Here is a 25,377-nt window from a genome sequence, read left to right as displayed (position 1 = left end):
TATAGGCCTATAGCAGCATGACTAGAGGCAGAACGAAGGGACGACCAAGAAGGAGTCAGCTGTACAATGAAGACACAAGCCGAACCTCTGTGGGTCACCCAGTCAGCCCCAACTATAAGATTTGTCAAAAAGGAACGCTTTAAGCCTGGTCTTAAAAATAGAGAGGGTGTCTGCCTCCCGAACCCAAACTGGGAGCAGGTTCCACAGGAGAGGCGCCTGATAACTGAAGGCTCTGCCTCCCATTCTACTTTTAGAAATTCTAGGAACAACAAGTAAGCCTGCAGTTTGAGAGCGAAGAGTTCTACTAGGATAATAAGGTACTATCAGATCTTTAAGATATGATGGAGATTGGTTATTAAGAGCTTTATATGTCAGAAGAAGGATTTTAAATTCTATTCTGGATTTAACAGGAAGCCAGTGAAGAGAAGCAAGTATAGGGGAAATATGATCTCTTTTGCTAACTCCTGTCAGTACTCTCGCAGCAGCGTTTTGGATCAACTGTAGATGTTTGAGAGAGCTATTTGGACAACCCGATAATAAGGAATTGCAATAGTCAAGCCTGGAAGTAACAAAAGCATGAACTAATTTTTCTGCATCACTCTGAGACAGAATGTTCCTGATTTTACAATATTACGCAGGTGAAAAAAGGAAGTCCTACAGACTTGCTTTATGTGTGAGTTAAAGGACATGTCCTGGTCAAAAATAACTCCAAGATTCCTCACAGTAGTACTGGAGGCCAATGTGATGCCATCCAGAGTAACTATTTGCTTTGAAAGCGAGTTTCTAAGATGTTTGGGGCCAAATACAATGACTTCAGTTTTGTCTGAATTTAGCAGTAGGAAGTTAAAAGTCATCCAGGTTTTAATGTCCTTAAGACAATCTTGCAGTCTAGCTAACTGATCAGTTTCATCTGGCTTCATAGATAAATACAATTGTGTGTCATCTGCATAACAATGGAAGTTAATACAATGCTTCCTAATAATATTGCCTAAAGGAAGCATGTATAATGTGAAAAGTATCGGTCCTAAGACAGAACCCTGAGGAACTCCGTGATTAACTTTAGTCTGCTCAGAAGAGTTATTGTTGACATGCACAAACTGGAACCTATCTGATAAGTAGGATTTAAACCAGTCCAGTGCTGTCCCTTTAATGCCAATTGAATATTCTAGACGCTGTAATAAAATGTTGTGGTCGATTGTGTCAAACGCTGCACTAAGATCTAACAAAACAAGTATAGAGACTAGTCCATTATCTGATGCTATGAGAAGGTCATTAGTAACTTTCACTAGAGCTGTTTCTGTGCTATGATGCACTCTGAAGCCTGACTGAAACATTTCAAACAAATTATTCCTTTGTAAGTGTTCACACAATTGATTTGCAACTGTTCTTTCCAGAATTTTAGAGAGAAATGGTAGGTTGGATATCGGTCTATAGTTAGCTAACACATCTGGATCTAAAGTGGGCTTTTTAAGCAAAGGTTTGATGACAGCAACCTTAAAAGCCTGTGGTACATAGCCTGTTACTAGAGAGAGATTAATCAGATCTAACATTGAAGAATTAATTAAAGGTAAAATCTCCTTGAAGAGTCTAGTTGGGATAGGATCTAAAAGACATGTTGATGGTTTGGATGTAGAAACTGTTGAAATTAGTTCAGAGAGACATATAGGAGTGAAGAATTCTAAAGATTCATCAGGTCTAACAGCCAATTCAAAAGCATCTGTGACATTTGTAGGAAGGGCCAGATTAATTTTATCTCTAATCATAACTATTTTCTGTGTAAAGAAGCTCATGAAGTCGTTACTGGTTAAAGCTAAAGGAATACAAGGTTCAACAGAGCTCTGACTCTTTGTCAGCCTGGCTACAGTGCTAAAGAGAAACCTAGGGTTGTTCTTGTTCTCCTCTATTAAAGATGAATAATAAGTTGTCCTGGCATTATGAAGAGCTTTTTTATAGATTACTAGACTATTTTTCCAAGCCACATACACTACCTCTGAATTAGTGGAATACCACTTTCTTTCCAGCTTTCGGGATGCCTGCTTTAAAGTCCGCAGCTGGGAATTATACCAAGGAGCAAGTCTTCTCTGAGATATAACTTTCTTTTTTACAGGTGCAACACTATCAAGAGTTGTACGCAGTGAGGCTGAAGCATTATTAACATAATAATCCACTTCTGTGGGGGTAAAATAATAATATTTGCCTTCTGATTTATCAGTAAATGTTGCTGAAGTAAACAGTGAGGGTATTATTTCCTTAAATTTAGATACTGAATTGTCAGACAAACACCTACTGTAATGATATTTGTTCTCAGCTGCTAAACAATCCTTTACTTTAAATTGAAATGTTATCATAAAATGGTCAGAAAGAAGAGGGTTCTGGGGAAATACTGTTAACTCTTCAATTTCTAAGCCATAAGTCAGGACAAGGTCAAGAGTGTGATTAAAACTATGAGTTGGTTTATTTACATGTTGAGAAAACCCAATTGAGTCTAATAATGAATTAAAAGCTGTTGTAAGGCTGTCGCTGTCTACGTCAACATGAATGTTAAAGTCACCCACAATAATAACTTTGTCTGAACTGAGCACTAATTCAGATAAAAAGTCTGAGAATTGAGATAAAAACTCAGAATAAGGAGCAGGAGGACGATATATAACAACAAATAAAACTGGTTTCTGAGCTTTCAAATTTGGATGAGAGAGACTAAGAGTGAGATTTTCAAATGAGCTGTAATCAGGTTTAGGCCTCTGGTTCAATTTTAAACTAGAATGGTAGATTGCTGCTACTCCTCCTCCTCGGCCTGTGATTCGAGGAATATGACAGTTAATATGACTAGGGGGAGTTGATTCGTTTAGGCTAACAAATTCTTCCTGCTGCAACCAGGTTTCAGTCAAACAGAACAAATCAATCTGGTGATCAGTTATCAACTCATTTACTAGCAGAGATTTAGACAAGAGAGATCTAATATTTAACAGACCACATTTAATTTTCCTGTCTCTTTGCTCTGTTGAAATAGAGGTATTAATTTTTATTAAATTTTTGTGGTTACTATTTCTTTTGTATATTTTTGATTTGATTAATTTATTGAATTTTGGTGGTCGGGGGACAGACACAGTCTCAATAAAATTAACTGAATTAACTGAATTACTGGAGGGTGACAGCTGTGAGGAAACTGCAGAGAGGTGTGTAAGACTACAGCTCTGCATCCTGGTCTTAACTCTGGGTTGTCATGCTTTAGGAGTACTAATAAAATCAGCCATATTCCTAGAAATGAGAGCTGCACCAGCCAAAGTGGGATGGATGCCGTCTCTCCTAATCAGACCAGGTTTTCCCCAAAAAGAGCTCCAATTATCAATAAAGCCCACGTCGTTTGATGGACACCACATAGACAACCAGCGGCGAAACGACGACATGCGGCTAAACATGTCATCGCTGTCATTTCCAGATGAATCCCAAATAGTTGAGCACAGTTTTCTTCCTGAGATAACATGAGATGAGGCTGAACTGTGTTAATCCCAAAGGAAATTATTTTGCAAGATATTGCTCGTAAAACAAAATAAATTATTAATGTAATAGAAAAGCACCACTTTTATTTAGTCAAAGTTTTATTTAAGTTAATTACCCCACATAAATAAGGCCAGAAAAAAAAACAGCTGAACATCTTCTACACGGTGACTGGACAACCTAATAATAAAAGTAAACTTTCAGGAAAACAAAAAAACAAGCAGCACAATCCAAATCTTTGTTAAATGGTTGCTGCTTAGAGGTTGTTGTTTCTTGTAGTAAAGGAGATTTTGAACTTATTATACCGATAACGGAAAGGGGGAGAAAGTTACATCTGAGGTGGAAATGGCAGGTTTCTTCTTTCTGTCTACATCTGCTAAATCAGAAGAATTTAATTTGACTCCATCCAACAAAAAAATCCTATATAATCCTACACTGTTTAAACCACTTAACCCTTTCATACTGTTCAGATTTATGCCTTCACAGTACTAGAATTCCCTCATACTAAGTGTCTGTTCCAAATTTTAAACTCCACATCTATTTAAAACATCTAAATAGTCCATGTCACATTAATAAATATACGATTAATCCTTAATAAATGTTTCAGAGAGGAAGCAGAGTGTCTTTTATAGGCTTTATAACATTTGTTTTTGGAGAAAAACACCTATTACACAGTATCATGCCTTGTTTTGCATAAAACACAAAAGCCATTTAAATATACTTTACTGAATTTGAAAATGGAACTGTTGGAATTTACGATACAACCGTGTTTAACCACTGAAACCAATAAATGCTGGATCAGAAGAAGCCATAACTATCAACATGTACCTGCCTTTACATGCCTGTTATAAACTGGTCTCTGCATTCAAAGCAGTGGTGGGAAATTAAAACTAATCCTGTAATCACTGGTTCATCTAAAATTCCTCCCAACTGGACTCAAAACAGCCTCAGTGCAGAAAAATGTGCAGCACTTGCAGTCACTTCAAGACAAGTTGTCATATTTCAGGCTAAAAGAACGACGTTCAGGGAATTTTTACGGCTTTCAAATGTCAAAACGGGCCAAATTTGAGCCCACCGCTATGTAAGGGTAAAGCACGTCTCCTCCATCCCAAACCAAGTCTTCATCTGTGATTTATAGCTCCAATGTTCCAAACAAGCCTGGTCAGTGTCAAAACTTCAAACCATTTTCTTTTCTAAAGTTCCCAGGATTTGCAGACCAGCGCCGCTCTCTACAGTTTCAGATATACGTGTTTGACCTTTACATACTGTTTAGGTCAGATTTGACATTAGACAGCAGTAAAAAAATACCCTAAATGTTATTCTTTTAGCCCGAAATCTCCTAAAGTGACCCACAATACATTAACATCGTAAATGCTATGCTTTTGTACAGGTGGTTCATGACATTATAAAGTTAACTGAGCGGCCATTTCAATAACTGACATCATGGCAATAAGACTTAGTGGTAAACAGGACTGATTGATCTGATGTTCCAAGAAGAGGAGGTTGATAACGGTTTGGAGGACGTCAGAGCAGGAAGACAGCATGGAAGAAAACTCTGAGTGCAACCTCTCTGATGAAGAGCACTTTGAATGCAGAAAAGTAAGCATTTTATTATTAAATGCTTTGTGTTCTAAGTGGTAAATGTTGAACTGATATGCTTTCTTATAGTCTAGCAGTGAGGACAGCATTTAATGGTTGCAGTGGTTGAATGTGATTATATTATGAATTCCAACAGCTCCAATATGTTCATGCCATTTTCCAATGCAGTAAATTACACTCACTTAGAGATGTCCTTTTTTTTAAAGAAAAAAATCATCTGTTTTTCAATGAAGACAAGAGTGACTAAATCAGAAATCCAGTGTAGACATTGTTAAAGTGATAAATGACTATTGTAGCTGGGAACAGCTGATTTTTAATGGAATATCTCCATAGGGGTACAGAGGAACATTTCCAGCAACCATCACTCCTGTGTTCTAATGCTACATTGTGTTAGCTAATGGTGCTGAAAGGCTCATTGATGATTAGAAAACCCTTGTGCAGTTATGTTAGCACATGGATAAAAGTGTGAGTTTTCATGGAAAACGTGAAATTGTCTGAATGACCCCAAGCTTTTGAAGTAGTGAATGTTTAAATTTTAAGTTTTTATGTAAAGCAGGACATGATGCTGTGCAATAGAGGGTGTTTTTCTCCGAAAACAAGTATTATAAAGCTTAAAAATACACTCTCCCTGCTCTCTGAAACATTTATTAAGGATTAATCAGACATTTATGAATGTGACGTGGGCTATTTAGACATTATAAATGGATCTGGTGTTTAAAAGTTGGAACAGACACTTAATATGAGGGAATTCTATGACTGTGAAAGCATAAACTATGAACAATATGTAAGAGTTAACACCGTTTTCAGCTAAAAGCAACCACCACGTCCATGACAAAAGACAGCGGCTGCATCATGACATCCTGCTGACTCCACTTAGAACCAAACTGCAGTGACTCAGAGCTTTGATATAACAGCTATTAGTCTAACATGACACAATGCAAAAACAATGAGGCCGGATAACTAATAATCAGTCATGATGCTGCATGATACCAGTAGCATGATACCAGTAGAAGAAGCCATTTTCCAAACATTGATTTAATTCTTTTTAAACTGAGGCTCTACCCTGCAGCCCTGCATGTGTCTGAATAATAGATTTAGCCAGTTCCAGCGGCCTCCAGTCCATCGCTGTGTTTTCTCTGGCTCTTTTCAGTGGAGCCCATTCAGCTCGGAGCGATGAATATGTTCTATTCCACTCCAGTCTTTATTTTTAGGTTTGAGTAGACTTACAGATGGCCTACATAAAACTGAATAGGGCTTCATTTTAACAGCGGGGCAGAGAATTGGCCGGCGTGCCATTGTGTGGTCTCCATTATGGGAGAACGGGGGAGTTGGGTAATACAGCCTCCGTGTCCCTCTGGCGTGATTTTTTTTTCCGTGATGATTTCTGAAATGAGCTTGTCCTCGGGGTTTGCCGCTGCGCTGCCACGCGGCCCGAAGGTCGCCGACTCTGAAGAGGGGGCTTTGATTGTTTGGCTGCCGATATTAACATCCCAGCGACAAAATAAAATAATAATAAAAAAAAATCGGCTCGCTGCAGCCCCGCTCCATCTGCCGCAGCCTTCAGGAGAAATTGAAGAGGACAGGAATAAAAGTTTGAAGAGGAAGCGTTGAGAATTAAAGTGGAGATATTACGCGGGGGGCTCTCCCCGCGAGATCAAATTAACACGAGCCTCACGAGACGCTCTCAAGGCCGAGACGACAAGAAAATTAATCAGGAAAATGAAGGCTTGTGAATTAGAAGGTGTCAGACTCGTAACCTACTCGTCTGTTAAGTACGCTGGATGTTCAGCTCAGCCTTGCATCTCATTTTAACCTCGCTGCCAGTCAGTGGATCCCTTAAGCCCTGATTTATTTTATTCTGGAGCACTTAACTGCATCCTGGAAATCCACATCTATCAGCTGTCTGTTTCAGTTTTCCCTCCCCGGCTGGCCTCTAATACCGGGATCAGACTTGGTGATATTTTTGCAGTTTCAGATGGACGCTGGGTTAGATAGATTAATTACAGCAACAACCGTGTTTACATATGAAACCGCCGGACACGTTCATCATCTCGTGGCGGTGACGGTGGTTTCTGGTTTTTACCGTCCCAGTCGGTGGGAAGACGGTGAGTTTGTGGGTGTTAGACGTTGAAGTGCTCTCGCTGGTGCGATTCATTTTGTTTTATGACCTGAACTCAAGACAAACTGCTCTGACACCGAGTCTTTTTCTCAGAACACTGGAAGATGTCTAGATCTGTGGTTGACCACTGTAGGTGGATTTAGTTAACTTCTAACTCAAACTTTTTCTAAAAATAAAAAAATACATACAGACTCTACAAGGTTTAGCCACTAAATAAAAAACATCAATGGAGAAATGATCGATCAGCGGCTTGATGGATGAGTATTTATCAGTATTTACAGGTGTACTTGAGCTTGTAGCGGACGTAGACATTCTTGTCAGTTGTAGACCTGCAGGTCATAAGGGATTAGTGTGTCCTGAGAGCCAAACAAGATGGTGTAATGAAGTCTAACGTTCTTTTCTGCTTAATGGAAAACTGGGTGTCGATCATTTATGTAGCATCCTACTGTGTAAAGCTTAAGCCTCATGTGAAGAGTTTGCATATTTGTCTCTTGGGAAAATGGTAATACTTGCTTTTATAAAACCATTTCTATTTTAAATCACTAAATGGCTCATGACTGTATGTTTGAGATAATGAATGTTGAATTTAACCTAAGAACTTCCCCCTAAAAAGGAACTTTGTTATATATTACAACTCTTCATTTGTGAAGCTAATCTTGACTATCTTTGCACTCATGTGTGACACTAAGACCCGTTCAAACATCTTTCTTAGATTTAAATGTCGTTTTCACTTTTTTATTTGAGTTTCCATTCACTGTTTGGTTGCATTTATTCTGACTTACTAAATGTAGATGTTGGATATAAGTCTGGCCTGATTTATAAACATAATTTATAATAAACATACACTAATATGTCCATCTATATTTATAGAAAAGGACCTAACAATAGCAAAAGCAAAACATATGGAAAAGACCCAACTAATAATACGCATAAGTAAATATAGTAAACAAATCATTAAAGAAATAAATAATAACAGTAATCTGTGCACACCCCCACTTCGTGCCTGTATCCTGTGAACATATCTTTATATTTTCTTTTAAACTGTTGCATGTTCCATCAAACAATCCCCTCATTGTTACTTTGACGGGGCACCACTCCTGCATCCTGGGCTTAGCATCACTAAAGATGACTATGATTAGTTTAAAGAAACACAAACAAACCAGAATGTTTTTTTAAAACATATATACACACTATGTACACCATTCTGCAGCGGAGAATGGTCCAGCTACACATTCAGAACAATAAATACTCAATAGAAAATGAAAAATATCCTCATTTTAACAACAACAAAAATCCCAATTATATTTGGAGAACCAGTTTGAAACTCCAGAACTGTGTTTAACTTGGATTAGACTATCTGGCAATACATTTGTTTTGGAGGGAAGATCATATGTCATACTTGCTCAATCACTTATGAAAGTTCAATTAAAGTAACTTACAACCAAGCATATATTATAAAGTATTCTATGTGTGTTTAGGTTTGCATTATTGTGTCATGTAGCTACATATGGTTCACTAAATATCATTAGTTAACTTCTGCATTATCCATTTTTTGTTATTGTGAGCTTAAAACGGAACTTCTCATGACTTTTTCCTCATATTTCAACACTTCTTGATCTAATTGTGCAATTTTCTAGACTGTGAATCAATGACATGATTTCTCCGTAAATTTCAACGTAATTTCTCATGTCGTTGATTCAGAATCTATAATATTTAACAAAGAGAAGCATCCCTACATGATGATACTGCCACCACTGTGCTTCACTGTGATGTTTATTATGATATACAGTGTTTGGTGTATGATAAAAGTAGCGTCTAGGAACTATTAATGATAAAAACCTGAAATTTCACTGTAATTTCTCATGTCATTGATTCAGAATCTGCAATATTGGACAATTAGATTAAGATGAAGTGAAATATGAAGAAAAAAGTCACAAAAAGCACCATGACAAAGAGGCCTAAACTGTGAAAATCCCAGCCAGAGTAGAGCCTCCTACACACTTTCCATGTTGTGCATCCTTCGAGGAAAACACTCCCTCAGAAGAACTCCCGTCGCAGCTGCTTTGTCGCTCTTTATCTCCCGTCTTCTGCAAAACAAACAGCAACTAGCAGATTCCACTTCCTGCGGCTGACATTGTCTCAAGGTGGCAGGTTTCTCCGCGGCCGAGGTAATGAAAGCGACGCTCCTCACGCCTCCTGCGACGGCGTCTGCTGGGTGAGGAGCTCTGCAGATGGAGGAGCTGACAGATCAGAGCTTCTGGGTCTTTTTTCGACTGGTTTAGAAAAGGGAAATGATGGAGTGGGCTTCCCATTCAGCAGCCTCTCCGGAGCTTTAATGCAGGATTACATGCAGACGATCAGCCGCAACACTGGGAGAATCATGTAAATCTCCAAAATGGGCGTCATGAAACACCCAAAACAAGGCTGTTAATTAAAAAATAAAGGTGATGAATTGGAGGTATAGTGAGGAAATCATCCCTCGTGACAATCTTTTGCCGTCTTAAACTAATCTAAGCGAGTCTGTCAGGTGCTTATCCCAACATATTCCTGGATTTATCCTCCATAACGGCGCAATAAGCGTTTAAACACAAGAGGACTTAAAGGCTGATCCTCCAGAAAGAGCTACGTAACACTGATTGCATGTTTTCAGCTGTATTTCTGAAAGTCCTACAGAAAACCCGAGTTCACAGAGCAGACAGGACAGGAGGTGGAAGCGTCTGACAGATAACAGTCCAGTTATCAGTGGGAAGTTCACTTTGAGACGTTCCCACAATCCAACATTTGTCAACATGTAGGCGGCCGGAGGACAAAATAATGGAAAGTTCTTAACGCCCGCGATAAAACCTGTTAGTGACAGTGAGTTATCACTGGAGCAATAATTAGCAATATCAGTCTGTAGATTTTAAAAGACTAGAGCCAATCAGGGGATTGATGAATTTCCATGACAACAAGAAGCAGGAAGTCAAAAAGGTCAGAACATGTGATGTGCAGGTGCAATAAAGAGAAGTTTTAAAGATGGAGAATGTTCATTAATATTAGGTTTGCAGTCTGTTTATGTAAAATGACACTAAAAACAGATAAATATCTCTTCTTTCTCAGGTTTCTGTTGGAGATTACTGCAAAAGTTGGTTTAAAAATCCTGTTTATGGAATTTATTGGAAAAGGGTGGTGCTTGTGTTGCTTTCAGTAATGTTTCTTCTACAGCTTCTTTCTTTCTCTCCCCTTTATTTCTTTTATCTTTCTTTCCTTTAGTCTCTTTTACTGTGCCTTTCTTTTACAGGTTCTACTCTTTTATACAGGTTCTTTATTTATCTCCCTCTTTCTTTCATTATTCTTGCTTTCCTTCTTTCTTTCAAGTTCTTTCTTCAATCCTTTCTTTCTTTCGTGGATTCTCTCTTTCACAGATTCTTTTTTCATTCATTCTTTCTTTTGCAGATCCTTTCATTCTTTTCTCCTTTCTTTTACAGATTCTTTCTTTCACTGCTTCCTTCTTGTACATTTTTTCGTTTTTTTTTGCACTTTCTCTCTTTCAGCAAACTCTTCCACACTGAATACTTTTTTCATTTTACTTTTGCTTGAGTAACATTTCAAACACTTTTGCATTATATTCTTGCCACGTGTATGTAAAGGACAGTCAGTAGATTTTATCACATGAAGCTCAGCGTTAAAAGTCATCACTGGTGCAATCCATTCTAAAGAACTGAGGCCTGTTCTGGAATATGAAGCCAAGTTCTTCTCCGTTTGATCAGATCTGGTCTCATTTTGCTGTTGTAGGTCTCAGTATTATAACATTATCATCTCAGACTCAGTATTCTCAGGTCCAGAGTTGCAGTACTTGACCATTTACTGAAGTCTTGTTAGCTGCAGTTTGATGTAGTTTAACCTTCTCACTCCTACAGCTCCACAGTCATCTACTACTGAGATTTCCTCCTCTATACGTCACTGTTACAGTATTCAGATATGATAATGTCGTTCATTGTATGCATCCGAGGTATCTGCATATTGACACATCTACAGACAGAATTAGTTTCTTTGCTGTAGTTTTAAGTTAAGGTGTGACCAATCAACAGGGAAGAGACTCAGGTGGAGTCTACAGAAAGTCCAGCACAAAAACAGAAGGCATCTGGCTACCAGGGGCCGTAACATGAGGTCTCTCTTGACTCTTCTGCTTTTTTTTTATTACTACAACTGTTATTATTAATAACACACTGGTGCTTTTTCCCCACTACAGCTACTGGTGTCATTGTTCTCACTGTTTTTGGATTGACCACATTTTGGATTGGACCTAATTTGCTTGGATTTATTCAGGTTGAGCCTCTGTTTTTTGAAAATTCATTCATGCAAGTTGGTTCTAAACTAGCAGAGTTTGATGACTTCTATGGCTCGAAAAGGAACTTTGTTAGGTCTGAGAAAACAACCCAAATGATGTCACCAAAGACACATTTTTGGAGGCCAATTCCTGCTTTCCACATCCACATGTCTGCAACTTTATCCTCCACCCAAGTCAAGCCTCTGCAGACACTGACAGGCAGCCCGAAAACTCAGACTGCTGGGACTTTCTGCAATGCAAACATGCAGTCAAACATGCATCTAGAAAGCAAACATTGCTTCAGATAAAAGTTTGTTGTGTGGAGAGACTGTACAGGGAGATTCTCCATCATCGTCATCTGCTACTGCAAGAAGCTGCTGCTGGAACTTGGAGATACTTTGATTGACGCATATTTTTTCTCTTCTTTCAGGTGAAAGTTCTAAAATCTCCAGATAGCCCGTCCTTTGTTTGTCCACTGTACTCCTACTACTTAAGGTCTTTGCAGAAAAGTTTTCAATGCACAAAATAGGAAAACCTTTGTCATACTTTCAAAATAAAAGCTCCCATAACTAATTCAGGTGCAGAAAAAACCTAATTTGTTCCCTTAAATTAATAGTAACCTCAGATTTCACATTTGAGGACTTTTTCAGTTTCCTGCGCTCTCAGAGTGAATTCAACTGAGTTTTTATTTAAGATTAGAAAATGTGAGTAGCAAAAGGAACAAATGAATTAATCAGAGATTGATTAACGTAAATACAGTCGTAGTTATAATTCATCATTAAAGCAATTATAATTACCGCAGTCTCTGTTGGACTTTGGAGATGCTTTGATTGGTGCTTATTTTCCCTCTTCAGTGCCAAAGCATTACAGTAGGAAGTTCTAAGATCTCCAGATATCCCATGCTTTGTTTGCCCGCTGTCCTCTGTACACCTCAGAAATCCCAAAAAGTCACAGCCTTTCAGAAACATCCACAGGAACCCTGCGTGGTTTTTCTGTGTTCGATTTGAGGGACAATGCAGCCGTCTGCACAGCAGGCCGACGAGGAGCTGCTGCAGTCTGAATAGAACCACGTGTGCGTCCACTTTTTAAAGTCGGTCGTGCAGGAAACATGAGGCGGCCTTAAGCCTGCAGTACAATCTGGAAGATGTGGGCATTTTACAGGTTACAGGATGCAGTGTTTTGGGGGATATTTCGACCTTTGCTGCACCAAGATCTGTTTAAGAAAGCACAATGTTAGTGAAAGTTCAGCTTCAAACAGGCAGAAACCTGAGAAATACCTTCACTCCTGTTGATAAAACAGGTTCTAACATTTGGCCAAAGAACAGCGTGTTCTTGAACTTTCTCTGAAAACGTCCCACCGTGTTTGCGACAACGAGGCCTGAATGCTACGAAATGACATCCTGAAATCCCAGCGGCGGCTCGGTGAAAAGGTGGTAAAGTCACGGAGACGGAAAAAAAACACAAAACAAAAAAAAGTCGGAGACACAGACAGAAAGAGAGAAATTGAGTCGGACAGCAGGAGAAGCAGAGCGAAGCGAGGAGCAAAAGAGCGTGTGAGACGGAGTTTTCTTGGCAGAGCTCCCCAAAGCCCTGCACATTCCCGCAAGATTAATTGAAGCCGTTTCTGTTTTTGTTTTTTCAGTCGGGCGAATTACCTCCAGATTACAGAGAAACAGCTGTTCGCACACTTTCCCCCGAGCGGCTACGCATCCAGCCTCTCTGATGCTCCGTCACTCAGTTAATAAAACAAACCAGACACGAGCCGTACAACGACAAAGAAATATTTATTAAATCCATTTTTTTGTTGTTTCTTTTAGTTAGTCATAGCTGCTCCAACACGTGTATTTACAAAGAAAATGGCCTTTTTGTAGAAAAGTCTAGTGAGGGATTGAGCAGGAAACAGACATTAGAATAGAGAGGATGGGACTCATTTAGGCACAAGGTACAGATACTACCAACAGAAATGTGCAGTTTTTGTGGCACATAAAGAGTAAAAAATAACACAGTTGTGGCTAAAGTTAAACAAAAAGCTTCCCACCGCTAGATGCACTGACAAAAGCACACATCTGGTTTTAAATACAGAGGATGGAGAACACACAGTGGTGCTAGCTTCAGGCTACATGGTACCGACATCAGGTGAAGAAGAAGAAGCAGCTTTCTTCTTCTGCCACAAACACATCGAGCTTTAATTAATCGTCCGTACGGTGACTTTAACTGCAGCTGGAGGCGAACAGAAGCAAAAGATCAACAGCATCCTGCGCCGTAAAGACACTTTGGATGCAACCGTACAATAAAAAAAACCAAAGACAACTGATTTTCTAGCTCTTGGAGATCCGTCTGTTCCTTCCTTCTTCGGGCCCTTTTGAGTCTTGATTGTAAACCCACCGTTTCTGCGTGTTCGATATGAAACACCTACAGATAGAGGGTGCATCCTGTTTTGTTTTTTTGATTTCCTGTTTCGTATAAAAGACATATAAAATGAAAATTCAGCATTTCTGTTGTTTGTTTTTTTAATGTTTTGTATCAAACTGTTTTTTTCTTGCTAAGAACATTAATGTGTCAGTTAAATCGCCCTTCAAAAAGACGTGTGGAAAAGAAAAGAACTAAAAACAGGAGAAAGTTTCTAACACTGTATCAGGCTAACTGCTGGATACACGGTATCCACAAAACCAACTGATTGGGTTTTTTCTTAAAGCGGTGGAGGCAATGCGTTCGGTGACAGTGGACTTTTAAGGTTTTTGCAGAAGTTAAATGCACAAAAGATGAAAACTCTTCATACCTTCAAAATAAAAGCCCCAAACACTGATTCAGGTGCTGAAAATGACTAATTCACTCTCTTAAATTCATAAATAATCATCTCATATTTAAAATTTGTGGACTTTTTCAACTTCCTGCACTCTCAGACTAGATTTAATGTTTGGTTATTAATGCTTTATCAGAAATAATCCAATACGAGGGTAGAAATAAATGTCATAATATGCAGAATGCTGTCATTTAAAGGATATATTTGTGAACGGAGAGCATAAATCAGTTTTTAAAGGGACGACACATCAGCTTCAGTTTACAAAATGATCTAAAGGTGTGAAATTTGTATTTTTTCCATATTTAATACAATGAGAGAAAAAAGAAACCTGTTCTTAAAGCTAAAACTCATGACACCTTGGTTTCTTTTTTCAGTTTTTGCCACATTAAATCATTGAAGTGGCCCTTTAACGGAGCAAATAATGACAAATTTTCCTCTCTGACAAAATCAGTGACTGAGTATTAGGATCACTGTTAGAGGGAATAGGAAATCTGAAGATAAAAGTTGCAGTATTATAATAGTTATTATACAAATAACTGTCATAGATTTCATATTATTTACTTTTATAACAGTCACATATGTATTATTTAAAGTGTCTGACTTTATTATCAATATGTTTTCAGCTATTTTTTATAATAATCCATAGCATATATTGTAAAATTACAATTTTATTCCATAATATTCAGATTTTTCTCATACCTTTCCATCTATTTCGCTGTAGTTTTTTACACTAGGACTCTTTTTTCTTAAAACTATGGCTTCTAAATCTGATTGATAAAGAAACATTAAACTTTGCTCTTGTAAAATGGTTTTCTGATAATGTTTACCATAAAATGAATATTAATTTTTGTGGCATTACATTAGACTTTTCCATAAATTATGATTTAATCCTCATAATATTTAGATATTTTTGTAAAATGACACCTTAGTTCAATGAGTACTGTTGTTTTTGAATGTGCAGCGGTTTCCTCTTGTGATCTTTTCTTTCAACATTTCTGTAGTTTTTTTCACCAGAAGTGGCCCTAACACTGCTTTGAACCAATCAGGAGTCAAACTGAAGGTGTAAAAGATATATTGACCACATGTTCCTACTGTATATGGGGGTAAAAAAAAAAGAAGAAGCAGCAGAAGAAGAGTATTGATCTCAGCAGGAGCTCTACATAGCTTGGCTTCTCACTCAGGTCCACCAGCGGTAGAGTTTCAATTTTGCCCCAAGAGAACCGGACACCTCCCTCTGTTTACTTCGTCTGCCCCGGTGGTCGATTTTTCACTCCAGAAATAACCGGTACGAGGGCGCCCCCGGTGTATTTTCTGCAGCAGACGCCACTTTAAACGACATCAAAGAGGGCAACAACAAACCACCTTTATGCTAACCAACACCTGCTTCTGCACCGTCTCACTGTAAACATCTTTCAACCACCGAAGACTCATTTTATTCAGGAAAGAAAATCCCCCTCATTTAAAAAAAAAACAATTTTTTTTAACCTCATGTATTCATGGACACATCCCTGAACTTTGTAGGAAATTTGCCTCTATTTACAGTTGTGTTATGACAGTGATTCACAAAAACAAATAGTGTAACAGTAAAACTACATTTGTGAACATTCGTTAATGACAAATTCCAAACACAAATATTCTACCACTTCTACACCCTGATCATCTTTTTTTCTTCTTCTTCTTTCCTGGACTTTTGTTAAAACTATTTTTAAAAAAACATCATCAGCCATCAGTCAAAACAGAAACTGTGTATTTTTTGTGTGTAATATGAACTAATGGGTATTTTTATTGCCTTTCTACTGTACTTGCAGACTAAACTGGAACAGAAAAAGCACAAGGACTTCACAATAAATAGGAAAATACTTTTTTTTTACCTGGCAAAAGACCATGTCGACTTCTAACGTTCCATTCAAATATTTTACTGTACACCCGTGTTGGCTGCTACAATTGAATTACGTGATTTATTTAAAAAAAAACAAAAAACAAATACATTAATCGATCATTAAATCGCTTCTATCCAAACACTAAAAGATGAGTGCTTCTTTAAATCTTCTTTTTTCTTTCTCTCTTTCAACCAGGGTCCTCCACAGTCTGATGCATCCATTTTTTTATTAACCTGAGAGAAAGGTTAAATCATCATTGTCCCATGCTCCTTAGCAACAGTCTCCTAGCAACAGCATCCTTCCTTGTTTTCCATATCGCTCCAAATCTTCTTTCAAAAATCTTCGTCCGCTTTGTAGTGAGATTAAATCATGTTACATGTACGTCGGAGGTTATGCGATGGTCCTGAACACAAAAAAAAAGAAATCTGTAAACTTTTGAGGGATCCTGCTGTGCTTCCATTTGAGCTAACGAGTGTCTGATTGTGTAGTTTGTGTTCCGTGTGTTTTAAACATTTTAAAAGCGTGTGCCTGCCCTAAACACAAATAAATTGGTGTATTATCTGCATACTGTGAACGGTAGCGAGGCAAAACAGGCAAGAGACGCTTTCACCTCGGGGTGCCTCGACCGTCGGCACCCACCGGAAAGTCAAGAATCACGCTAGGCATTGTACAAAGTCAAAAAAACAAACAAAAAAAAAACAACAAAAAGCTTCGGTGTCGAAGTCCCTTCCTCTCTCTTTTTTTCACCGAGAGAGATTGTCAGTGTTTTTGATTTTGAAAAAGTGCTCCTTGAGGGGAGGGGTTGCAGGGTAGAGCGGCTTGTGGTCCAATCAGGACAGTCCATTCCTGGAGGCGGGGGGGAGTTTCCACCACTGGGCGCTATAAGGACAAGATGGCCGCCAGCAATATGAGGGCAAAGCTGAGCAGGACGAGCGAAGTCTGGTGTCGACCGGCAGAGTTCACGTCCCGCCTTGCTGGTTCTGGAGACTCATGGCTGATGCCATCTGGAGGAGATAAAAATTTAAAAAATAGTGTAAATATAACAATTTAAAGCAAAGAGGAGAGCTTATATTCTGTCTGTGTTAGAATGACAAGAACTGTCAGTAACACTAAAATAAACAGAGGTATATCTGTGTAGATCTTCAGTCATCCAGGTCATGGTAATTGTAGGATTAAGTCAACTGGACTTCTCCTGTAGGTTCTTGAACCTGCAATATGATCTAATTAACTGGACTTTTTCTTGTAGGTTGAAGAACATCTCTTGCAGATTCTTGAACCTAACTGCACTTTTCTTGTAGATTCAAGAGCTTTTTTTGTAGGTTCTTGAACATACAATGTGATCAAATAAACTGGACTTCTCTGGTAGGTTTAAGAATGTCTCTTGTAGGTTCTTGAACCTGCAATGTTATCTAGTCAACTAGACTTCTCTTGTAGGTTCAAGAACATCTCTTTTTCGTTCTTGAACCTAACTGGATGTGACTTTTCTTGTAGGTTCAAAAACCTCTCTTGTAGGTTCTTGCACCTACAATGTGATATAATTAACTGGACTTTTTCTTGTAGGTTGAAGAACATCTCTTGTAGATTCTTGAACCTAACTGGACTTCTCTTGCAGGTTCAAGAGCCTAACCTCTTTTTGCGTTTTTTTGGCTCTGACAAATGATATAAATTCACAGCAACACAGTTCTCAAACCTGCTGGAAGATTTTGGATTTCAGAGGATTAACTGACAAAGAATATGATACTGCTCACATTTAACCCTCAGCAAAAAAGAGAATAAACCTAATTTCCAACAAATTGGATTTACTGATTGCCATTTTCTCAGCTGATAATATCTAAGGCATGTATTGGTGCTGATGAATAGAAGAAAGCCCACAATATTAACATAGCTGATGTGAAATTGCTGAAACCTGGTTAAATCTAGTTTAGAAAATAAAACTGAGAGAGGTCATGACATTTTTGTTGCCTGCGCAATAAGTAAAATCACGAAAAACTAATTTCCTCCTTAATGTCTATTCATGAGTCACGATTTACAAATAAAAGAACACTGATGGATATATTAGCAGCAGATGAAGCTGTTCTAGGACATTTAAATTCTGAATAATCTGCACCGATCCCACATTATTCAGCCTCCAACACACACAAACATTATCCAGTGTTTACTCCACCGACCTCTGGGTTCTAGAGAGTTGTGACTGTTTTCGTCAAAGTCGACTCCTTCCTGCACGCTGCCGGAGCTTTTCACACAATTGCCTTCGAAAAACAAAGAGGAGATGTGAAGATTAGACACGTCGAACGTCACTTCGGCTGCAGCCTGATCACAGCAGAATAGAAAACTGGGCCGAGCAGACGCAACAAAACTCACTCTGAGGCCTGACGAAGACTTTGAGTCGAAGGCAGCTCCGTCTTCCTTTGTCGTCAGTGATGGAGGCTGCGGAAACAGAAACAAAAAGCCTTCAAACACACATTTACATATGAAAATAGCCTTTGTTAATCCAATTTAGAGCTGCTTGGTTGTAGAAAATGTTATTACAGATTAAAATATAAGGTCAAATGTCACATATGTCATATTAAATACAACAAAAATACACAAAAACACAATGTAAGGAAGATGCTTTGAACATACAAGTTGATTACTTTTAATTCTAATATGTGTCTTTTGCATGTAGACTTCTGCAGGGAAGTTCGAATGGCTGCCAAGAACTGGACTTAAACTGGTTTCTGGCTTGTAACAATTAAAAACCGGCACATTCCTACAACAGCCAGTAATAAGTCATTCATTTACCAGCAGATATGTCCAGTTTGTGTTCTGTTCAAGCCCTCTAATTGGCAAAAAATTTGTATTTTTAGTTTTTTTTAAACCTGAAAATCGCCAAGTGGAGATGCACAAGTCTAGTTTCCTCTCAGAAAGCGTTAATCAAAATATGCTGAAATGTTTGTATGGAAATTCTTCCTACTTCAGATTTAATTACATTTTTTTCTCCATTTCTGGGTCTTTTTGGGTCTCATACTAATTTTTAACCAAAATGGACCAAATTTGACATGCATACGTTTCATGAAAAGCTGTAAAATATGATTGATTAGAGTCAAACCCAACTGAGACACTTCAGAACATGTCTTGGTAATGATATACCAATGGCACCAGTAATAAAGACGTATTTGTGAGCATCTTGCAGCAAAATTCTTTGGACTAATGATGGACAACAGTTTGAAAAATGGCCTTATGATCTGGTTTCTTGCTTCCAAAATCTTTTCCTTCTTACCAGCTCTGTCATCATGTCTACATTAGCATAAAAGTTTCAGTGTTTTTCTTGGGTTTTCTCACTGAAATCTGTCCACAGCACACAGTACTGAACCCTCCCCTTGTTTTTCTTGAAACTTTTGGTCATTTTGAAGAGTTTTTGGGTGTAAAAGTTCTTGTACCACTGCTTATGTTTGACATTTGAGCATTTTGGCTTCTTTTGTCAGGGTTTTGTCTGAAAAAATAGCAAAATATCCGATGGAAAATAGACATCAGTACTGAAATTTTCACATCTTCAGCCATCACATCGTACTGACAACACCAAATGTCAACAATTACACGGTCGAATCTTTTCACTTGGTGTTCTTATGTCCATAAATAATCCAGAATCCCTCAGATCACAGGCGACGTTGATCCAGAATGTAGATGGATTAGCTGGGATCAAACCACACAATAGCCTGATAATGGCCTCAACTTTGAGAAGAAAATTAACGTCTGGCTCAACAGCTGCTTGGTTTTATCTCATGGAGGCGACTGAAGCAGCGTTCTGGAAAAGAAAAGTTTTTTGACATCTCTGGCAAACTCTGACAGCTTCTACATGTTCTTTGATGCTGAACACACTCTCTATGACCACCTCATCTGATCCCAGAGAGGTAAAAACACTGTGCAGTCTGATTCCATGCTTCTAGTTCTACAAACCCACTCAACATTTCCGTTCACTTTAAAACTTCACCTCTCAGTCTCTAAATCCACCTCCATTCGCCAACATCACGAAAGCGGCAGAGACGAGCAATCTGACAAGGTCGATTGAGTCTTCATCAGAGGTGTTCCACACTTATCTCCTTTAAATACAGTCTGAAGAGCTTTATCTCGCCGTCTGAACTTCCCCTCTCGTCCTCGCCTAAAAAGCTCCACATTTTCACGTCAATGTCACCCTCACGTCTAATTTCTGCAGATGTGCAGCGCGCTCGTACGCTCACCTACAAAATGTCATTTCCTCTGTTTCCTGATTGTGAAAAGGCAAATATTAGAGTTTTTTGGGCTGATTGTTTTGCAGAGTAATTTGTTTTGAAGTGCTGCTGGGGGCCGAGCCGCTAATGGAGAGCCGAGGGTGTCTCCAGCTGTGACTAATGACTATTTTTTTGAGAAGATTTCAGTTTTGTCCGGCCTTATCTTCATGCCACAACAGATTTTCCATTTTTCTTTCTCTGACTCTTTCCTCTCGTGTCCCAAAAACAGTGACCGCTATCATTTCCTGCTCTTGAAGCTTGAAAGCAGTTGGATATTTGTAAACGGGTGTTAAACATGTGTTGGCGCATGCATGTATGTCGAGTTTGTCCACAGCGCTCAGATTCCGGCCCCAGCGGTAAATCCCTGATAAAAACCTAAAAAAGCATGTCAGTGTTTCCACCGTCGCAGATGACTCGAGCTCGCATTTCAAAAGGCTCTTTATCAGATGCCGTGCGGCTGCTGGAGCAGATAAAAATCGTCTTTTAAACTTTGCCGTGAGAGGAATATTGGAAGTGAAGCAGCAGAAGGAGGAAATAAAGGGGAGAGAAACGTTGTCAATCATGCTGCTTCTGTCGGAGTCGGCGGGTATCGAGTAACTTACCTCACAGCCTGACGGTGGCTGGAACAGAACTCAACTCTACTCAACTCCACTGACCGAACCCTGCCTTTATGTCTCCCAAACTGCTTTTGTCTCGGTTTCCTCGGCTGTCACTGTCTCTCTCTGACTCCTATAAAAAGCACATTTCTGGACTTTTGCACGAAACGTCTAAAAGGTGAAGAGAGAAGCTTCTTGTCCAGCATTTTATGAATCGCGGAATATTTTGGATAAAAGCTGCAACTAAGAATTGTTTCCAGATTAAATGGGCAAGTGTTGAGTCTATAAAATGCCTCAAAACAGCAAAAAAATCTGTATTGTAACTACCAAAACTCAAATAAGTTTAATTTCCGGTGAAATAAAACACAAAACACAGCAAATCCTCACATTCAAGAGGCTGTAGGCTCCGCTTGAATAACTTGTTTGTTTACATTTTCTCCTCATTTATCATTTAATCAGTAAAAAAATATTTTAAAAATACCATCAAACTCCTTTTGTCTCCTTGGCTGTCGCTGTCTCTGTTTAACTGGCTTTGACTCCTGTAAAAAGTACATATCTTGCACGAAATGTCTAAAGGGTGAAGAAAGACATTTCCTGTCCAACATTCCATAAATCATGAAAGATTTTTGGATTAAAGTTGCGACTAAAGTTCATGTCGAGTGTTCCAAGACTAACTGATGAAGTGTTGAATCTAAAAAATGTCTATTGTGACTACTAAAGCCCAAATAAGTTTAAATAACAGTGAAGTAAAACACAAAAAGCAGCAAATTCTCACAGATAAGAGCTTGTAGGCTCCGCTTCAAAAACTTGTATGTTTAAATTTTCTCCCCATTTATCATTCAATCAGGAAAAAAGTATTCCATTATTTCTACTTGATTAGGTCGCGTTTCTCCTTATTTTTCATTTAATTTCAGCACTAATAAAACATAACTGCAAACTCCTTTTGTCTTCTCGACTGTCGCTGTCTCTCTGACTTTCTTTGGCTCCTATAAAAAGTACATTTCTTGCACGAAATGTCTGAAAGGTGGAGAAAGAAGCTTCCTGTCCAACATTTTATGAACAATTTGGATTAGAGCTGCAGCTCAGAATCATTTCTAGAATAAATTATAAAGCGTTGAGTTTCAAAACAGCAAAAAATAAAAGTGTATTCTGGCTTCTTTAAATCAATACAAGTTCAACTGACTGTCGAAAACCCAAATAAATTTAATTAACAATGAAATAAAAGTCAAAAAAGCACCAAATCCTCACATTTAACATGCTGTAGGCTCCAGCTCCACTTGATTAAGTCGTGGTGATAGATTTTCTCCTCATTTATCATTTAGTTTTAGCACTAATAAAAAAAAATAACTGCATGTTTTTTTTAACAGGGATCAATTCATTTTTCCACCACAAGCACTAAATCAGAGCTACCACAGCAAACACGTGCGTCACACTGCATCGCCAATGAATTCAGCGCTAAAACAGGCAGCGTTTAAACTGACTACATATGTTAGATGGCAACATAACAGTTATCAGCTGCTGTGAGAAGCAGGCCCTTCTCATTATTTTTTATGAATAACTTACTGGAATAACAAGCTGACAGAACCAAAATAAATCGCAGATGATGTGAAGTCTCTCCGCTAATCAATTCTAATTCTGACTACTGTGTTGAAATGGAGATTTTGATGAAGGATCGACTGAATGTAAGTGCAGATTTATGGCTTGTTGTATGTACAGCAGGCAAATCTGCTGGCAGTGGACGTCCACAAAATGGAAAATGCAAAAACAGATGGTGGCAACAGAAGCTGCAGTTGTTTTTAATGGTATAAAGGCTGAATTAACAGTGTAAAATTCCGTTTTTGTGCAGCTTTAATGATTCAGTCCCTTAAAAGCTATAGTTTTTTATGCCAACAGTACGTGAAATGACTATATGTAATGCAAAAGATGCTGCTAACACAAGGAATTATCACCAACTGGAATTTTAATTTGTTTGTTTTAGGAAAAATAATGCTGGTAGAAGACAAAGATAAGGTGTAAATTGTGCAAATAGAGTATAACATATAAATACAGGAGAAAAATAAAGGATTCTGGCAAAAAAAGAAAGAAGCTCTAATTAACTGACTTCACACCACCTGCCAAGCACCAAACAGCAGATTAAGCTAGCAGCTAGCTACCGCAAATAAAGTGTTTTACCATATACAAGCTCAGGAGGTGGTGGAGACCAAAATTAGAGCTAAAAGTAACATAAATATTGGTGTTATATATGCAAGGTAGTTAAAAATATTTTAATTTAGCTTCTCCACAGAAACAGGAGAGTATTGTAGATCTAGTTGTCATCAATGAATACGACTGGACTTAGACTTAGATGTCTTTATTAATCCCCAGAGAGAAATAAAGTCGGAAGATTGAAAGAATTCCAGCAGAAAACTTTGACTTAACGGACTCTACATCACCTTACAGGCAACAAACATGAGATTTAGTTAGCAACTAGCTAATTCCAATGAAGTGTTTCAGCAAACACAAGCTAAAGAAACCAATAATGTCCTCTGGAGGTGGTGGAGACCAAAATTGGAGGAAAAAGTACAGTGAAAATTGGAATTAAACAAGCCGGGTGGTTAACAGCCATTTTGTTTGAGCTAAGACTTTAAGCTGATTTCTCCACAGAAACAGGAGAGTATTGTAGTAGATCCAATCATCATTACCATCAAGGAATAAGATTAAAAGAATTCCAGCAAAAAAGCTTGAATAAACTGACTGGACACCACATGGCAAGCACCAAACAGCAGATTAAGGTGCAACTAGCCAATGAGAATTAAATGTTTTATTATATACAAGCTAAAGAGACCAATAATTCCCCCTGAAGGTGGTGGAGACCAAAATTAGAGCTAATAGCAGCGTGAATATTGGAAATACATATGCCAGGTGGTTAAAAAAAAACATTTTAATTTAGCTTCTCCACAGAAACAGGAGAGCGTTGTAGTAAATCCAATCATCTTCATCATCAAAGAATAGAATTGAAAGGATTCAGCAAAAAAAAGCTTGAATAAACTGACTCTACACTATCTTCTAGCCAACAAACAGGAGATTAAGTTTGCAGCTAGCTAATGCATACACAAGCTAAGGAAGCTAATAATTCCCTCTCGAGGTGATGAGACCAAAACTGGAGCCAAAAGTACAATATTTATTCGAAGTAGATATGCAAACTGGATAAAAACGTTCCTTACACCAAAGTGCCAGATGCTACATGCTATTAAAATGATAATAATTAAAGCAACTAAGCCGTCATTGAAAGAAAACCTAAAATACTTGTTGCGCGTACAACAATCTGTTGAGCAAAAAAGAGAAAATGAAGCCCATCCTCCAAACACAGATGGCGGGAACAGAAGCTGCAGTTGCTTTTAATGGTGTAAAGGCTAATTAAAAGTAAAAAAATTGTAGAAAAATGAAAAAATCTCAGCCTTTAGAGGGATAAAACACTGCTGCATGTGTTTTTCAGTGCAAATGACCATGATATGAGGGTGATAATGTGCCTTGAGGTGTCAAATATCAGCAGAATTTGGTGTGTCCTGTTTTTTTGTTGGTTTAAAGTGATGTTTTTTGTGTGTTTGTTAAAAGGCAAAGACTTGATAAAATGTTATCGTTGCAGAGCTGTTGTCTTCCGTTCCGGTGTTTTCCTACTCCTACAGTTCATCTTTCTTTGACTTTGTGTCACACCATCTCACTTCCTCACCCTTTCATTTCCCTCTCTCTGCCTCCCCCCCATAGTCAGAGATTCCAGCACACAGCAGCGATTACCCAACTGTCTCTGCTCCTGTCTGCCGCTGAGGTCAGAGTCTGGCTTTTCTGTCCTCGAGCGACGCAACCAGCCGAGCTTCACCAGCGACTGTAACTCCAGCTCTGCCTGCAACTCTAGACCCCAGCGTTAGTCAGGTCACCCGGACGTCGCTGCAGCCGCCGCCGCCTCACCATGACGACGAGACGGGGAGTAAAACCTCACACTTTCCAGTCGTCGGCACCGGCAGCACATATCAAAGATAGCGCTGGATGCCGTGTAAGGCCGAGCGAATTAGACCGATCCTGGTATAAACACAGATGTTTTCCTTGCGATGATCAGTTTATCTCAGGGAACAAAGCTTTTTGTCTTCGTGAGAGGCCGATGGGGAACATGTCGGGGAGCAGCGTTGCCCGGGTTTCGTGTCGTTATCGATGTAGATCTGGGGCCGGCTGCAGAGCGCGACCAGGGCGTTTGAAGCACGAGGGCTTTGCGGGGAGACAGTCATCTCTCACACACGGGGAGAGCCAGACTCTCAACTGTCTCCTCTGAAAATTGGATTTCTATCCCCTGAG

The 25,377-nt window shown here is 38.7% G+C and overlaps 1 protein-coding gene across 1 annotated transcript in view; it reads right to left on the bottom strand.

Annotated features, from left to right (window-relative positions):
* Window positions 1-13,290: 13,290 nt before the first annotated feature.
* Window positions 13,291-25,377, bottom strand: part of LOC110957198 (ephrin-A5b-like) — a 113,936-nt gene continuing 101,849 nt past the window's right edge. The window contains exons 3-5 of the mRNA XM_022203098.2: window positions 18,570-18,635; window positions 18,377-18,457; window positions 13,291-17,212 (exon numbers count right to left, since the gene is read on the bottom strand). Of these exons, the coding sequence (XP_022058790.2) occupies window positions 17,088-17,212; window positions 18,377-18,457; window positions 18,570-18,635 (272 nt within the window). The 3' untranslated portion in view covers window positions 13,291-17,087. The remainder of the gene's footprint in view (window positions 17,213-18,376; window positions 18,458-18,569; window positions 18,636-25,377) is intronic.

This window comes from Acanthochromis polyacanthus, chromosome 18, assembly GCF_021347895.1.
Source record: "Acanthochromis polyacanthus isolate Apoly-LR-REF ecotype Palm Island chromosome 18, KAUST_Apoly_ChrSc, whole genome shotgun sequence".
In the NCBI taxonomy this organism is placed as follows: domain Eukaryota; kingdom Metazoa; phylum Chordata; class Actinopteri; family Pomacentridae; genus Acanthochromis; species Acanthochromis polyacanthus.
Note: the sequence above shows the minus strand (reverse complement) of the source record. Positions and strands in the feature narration are given on the sequence as shown.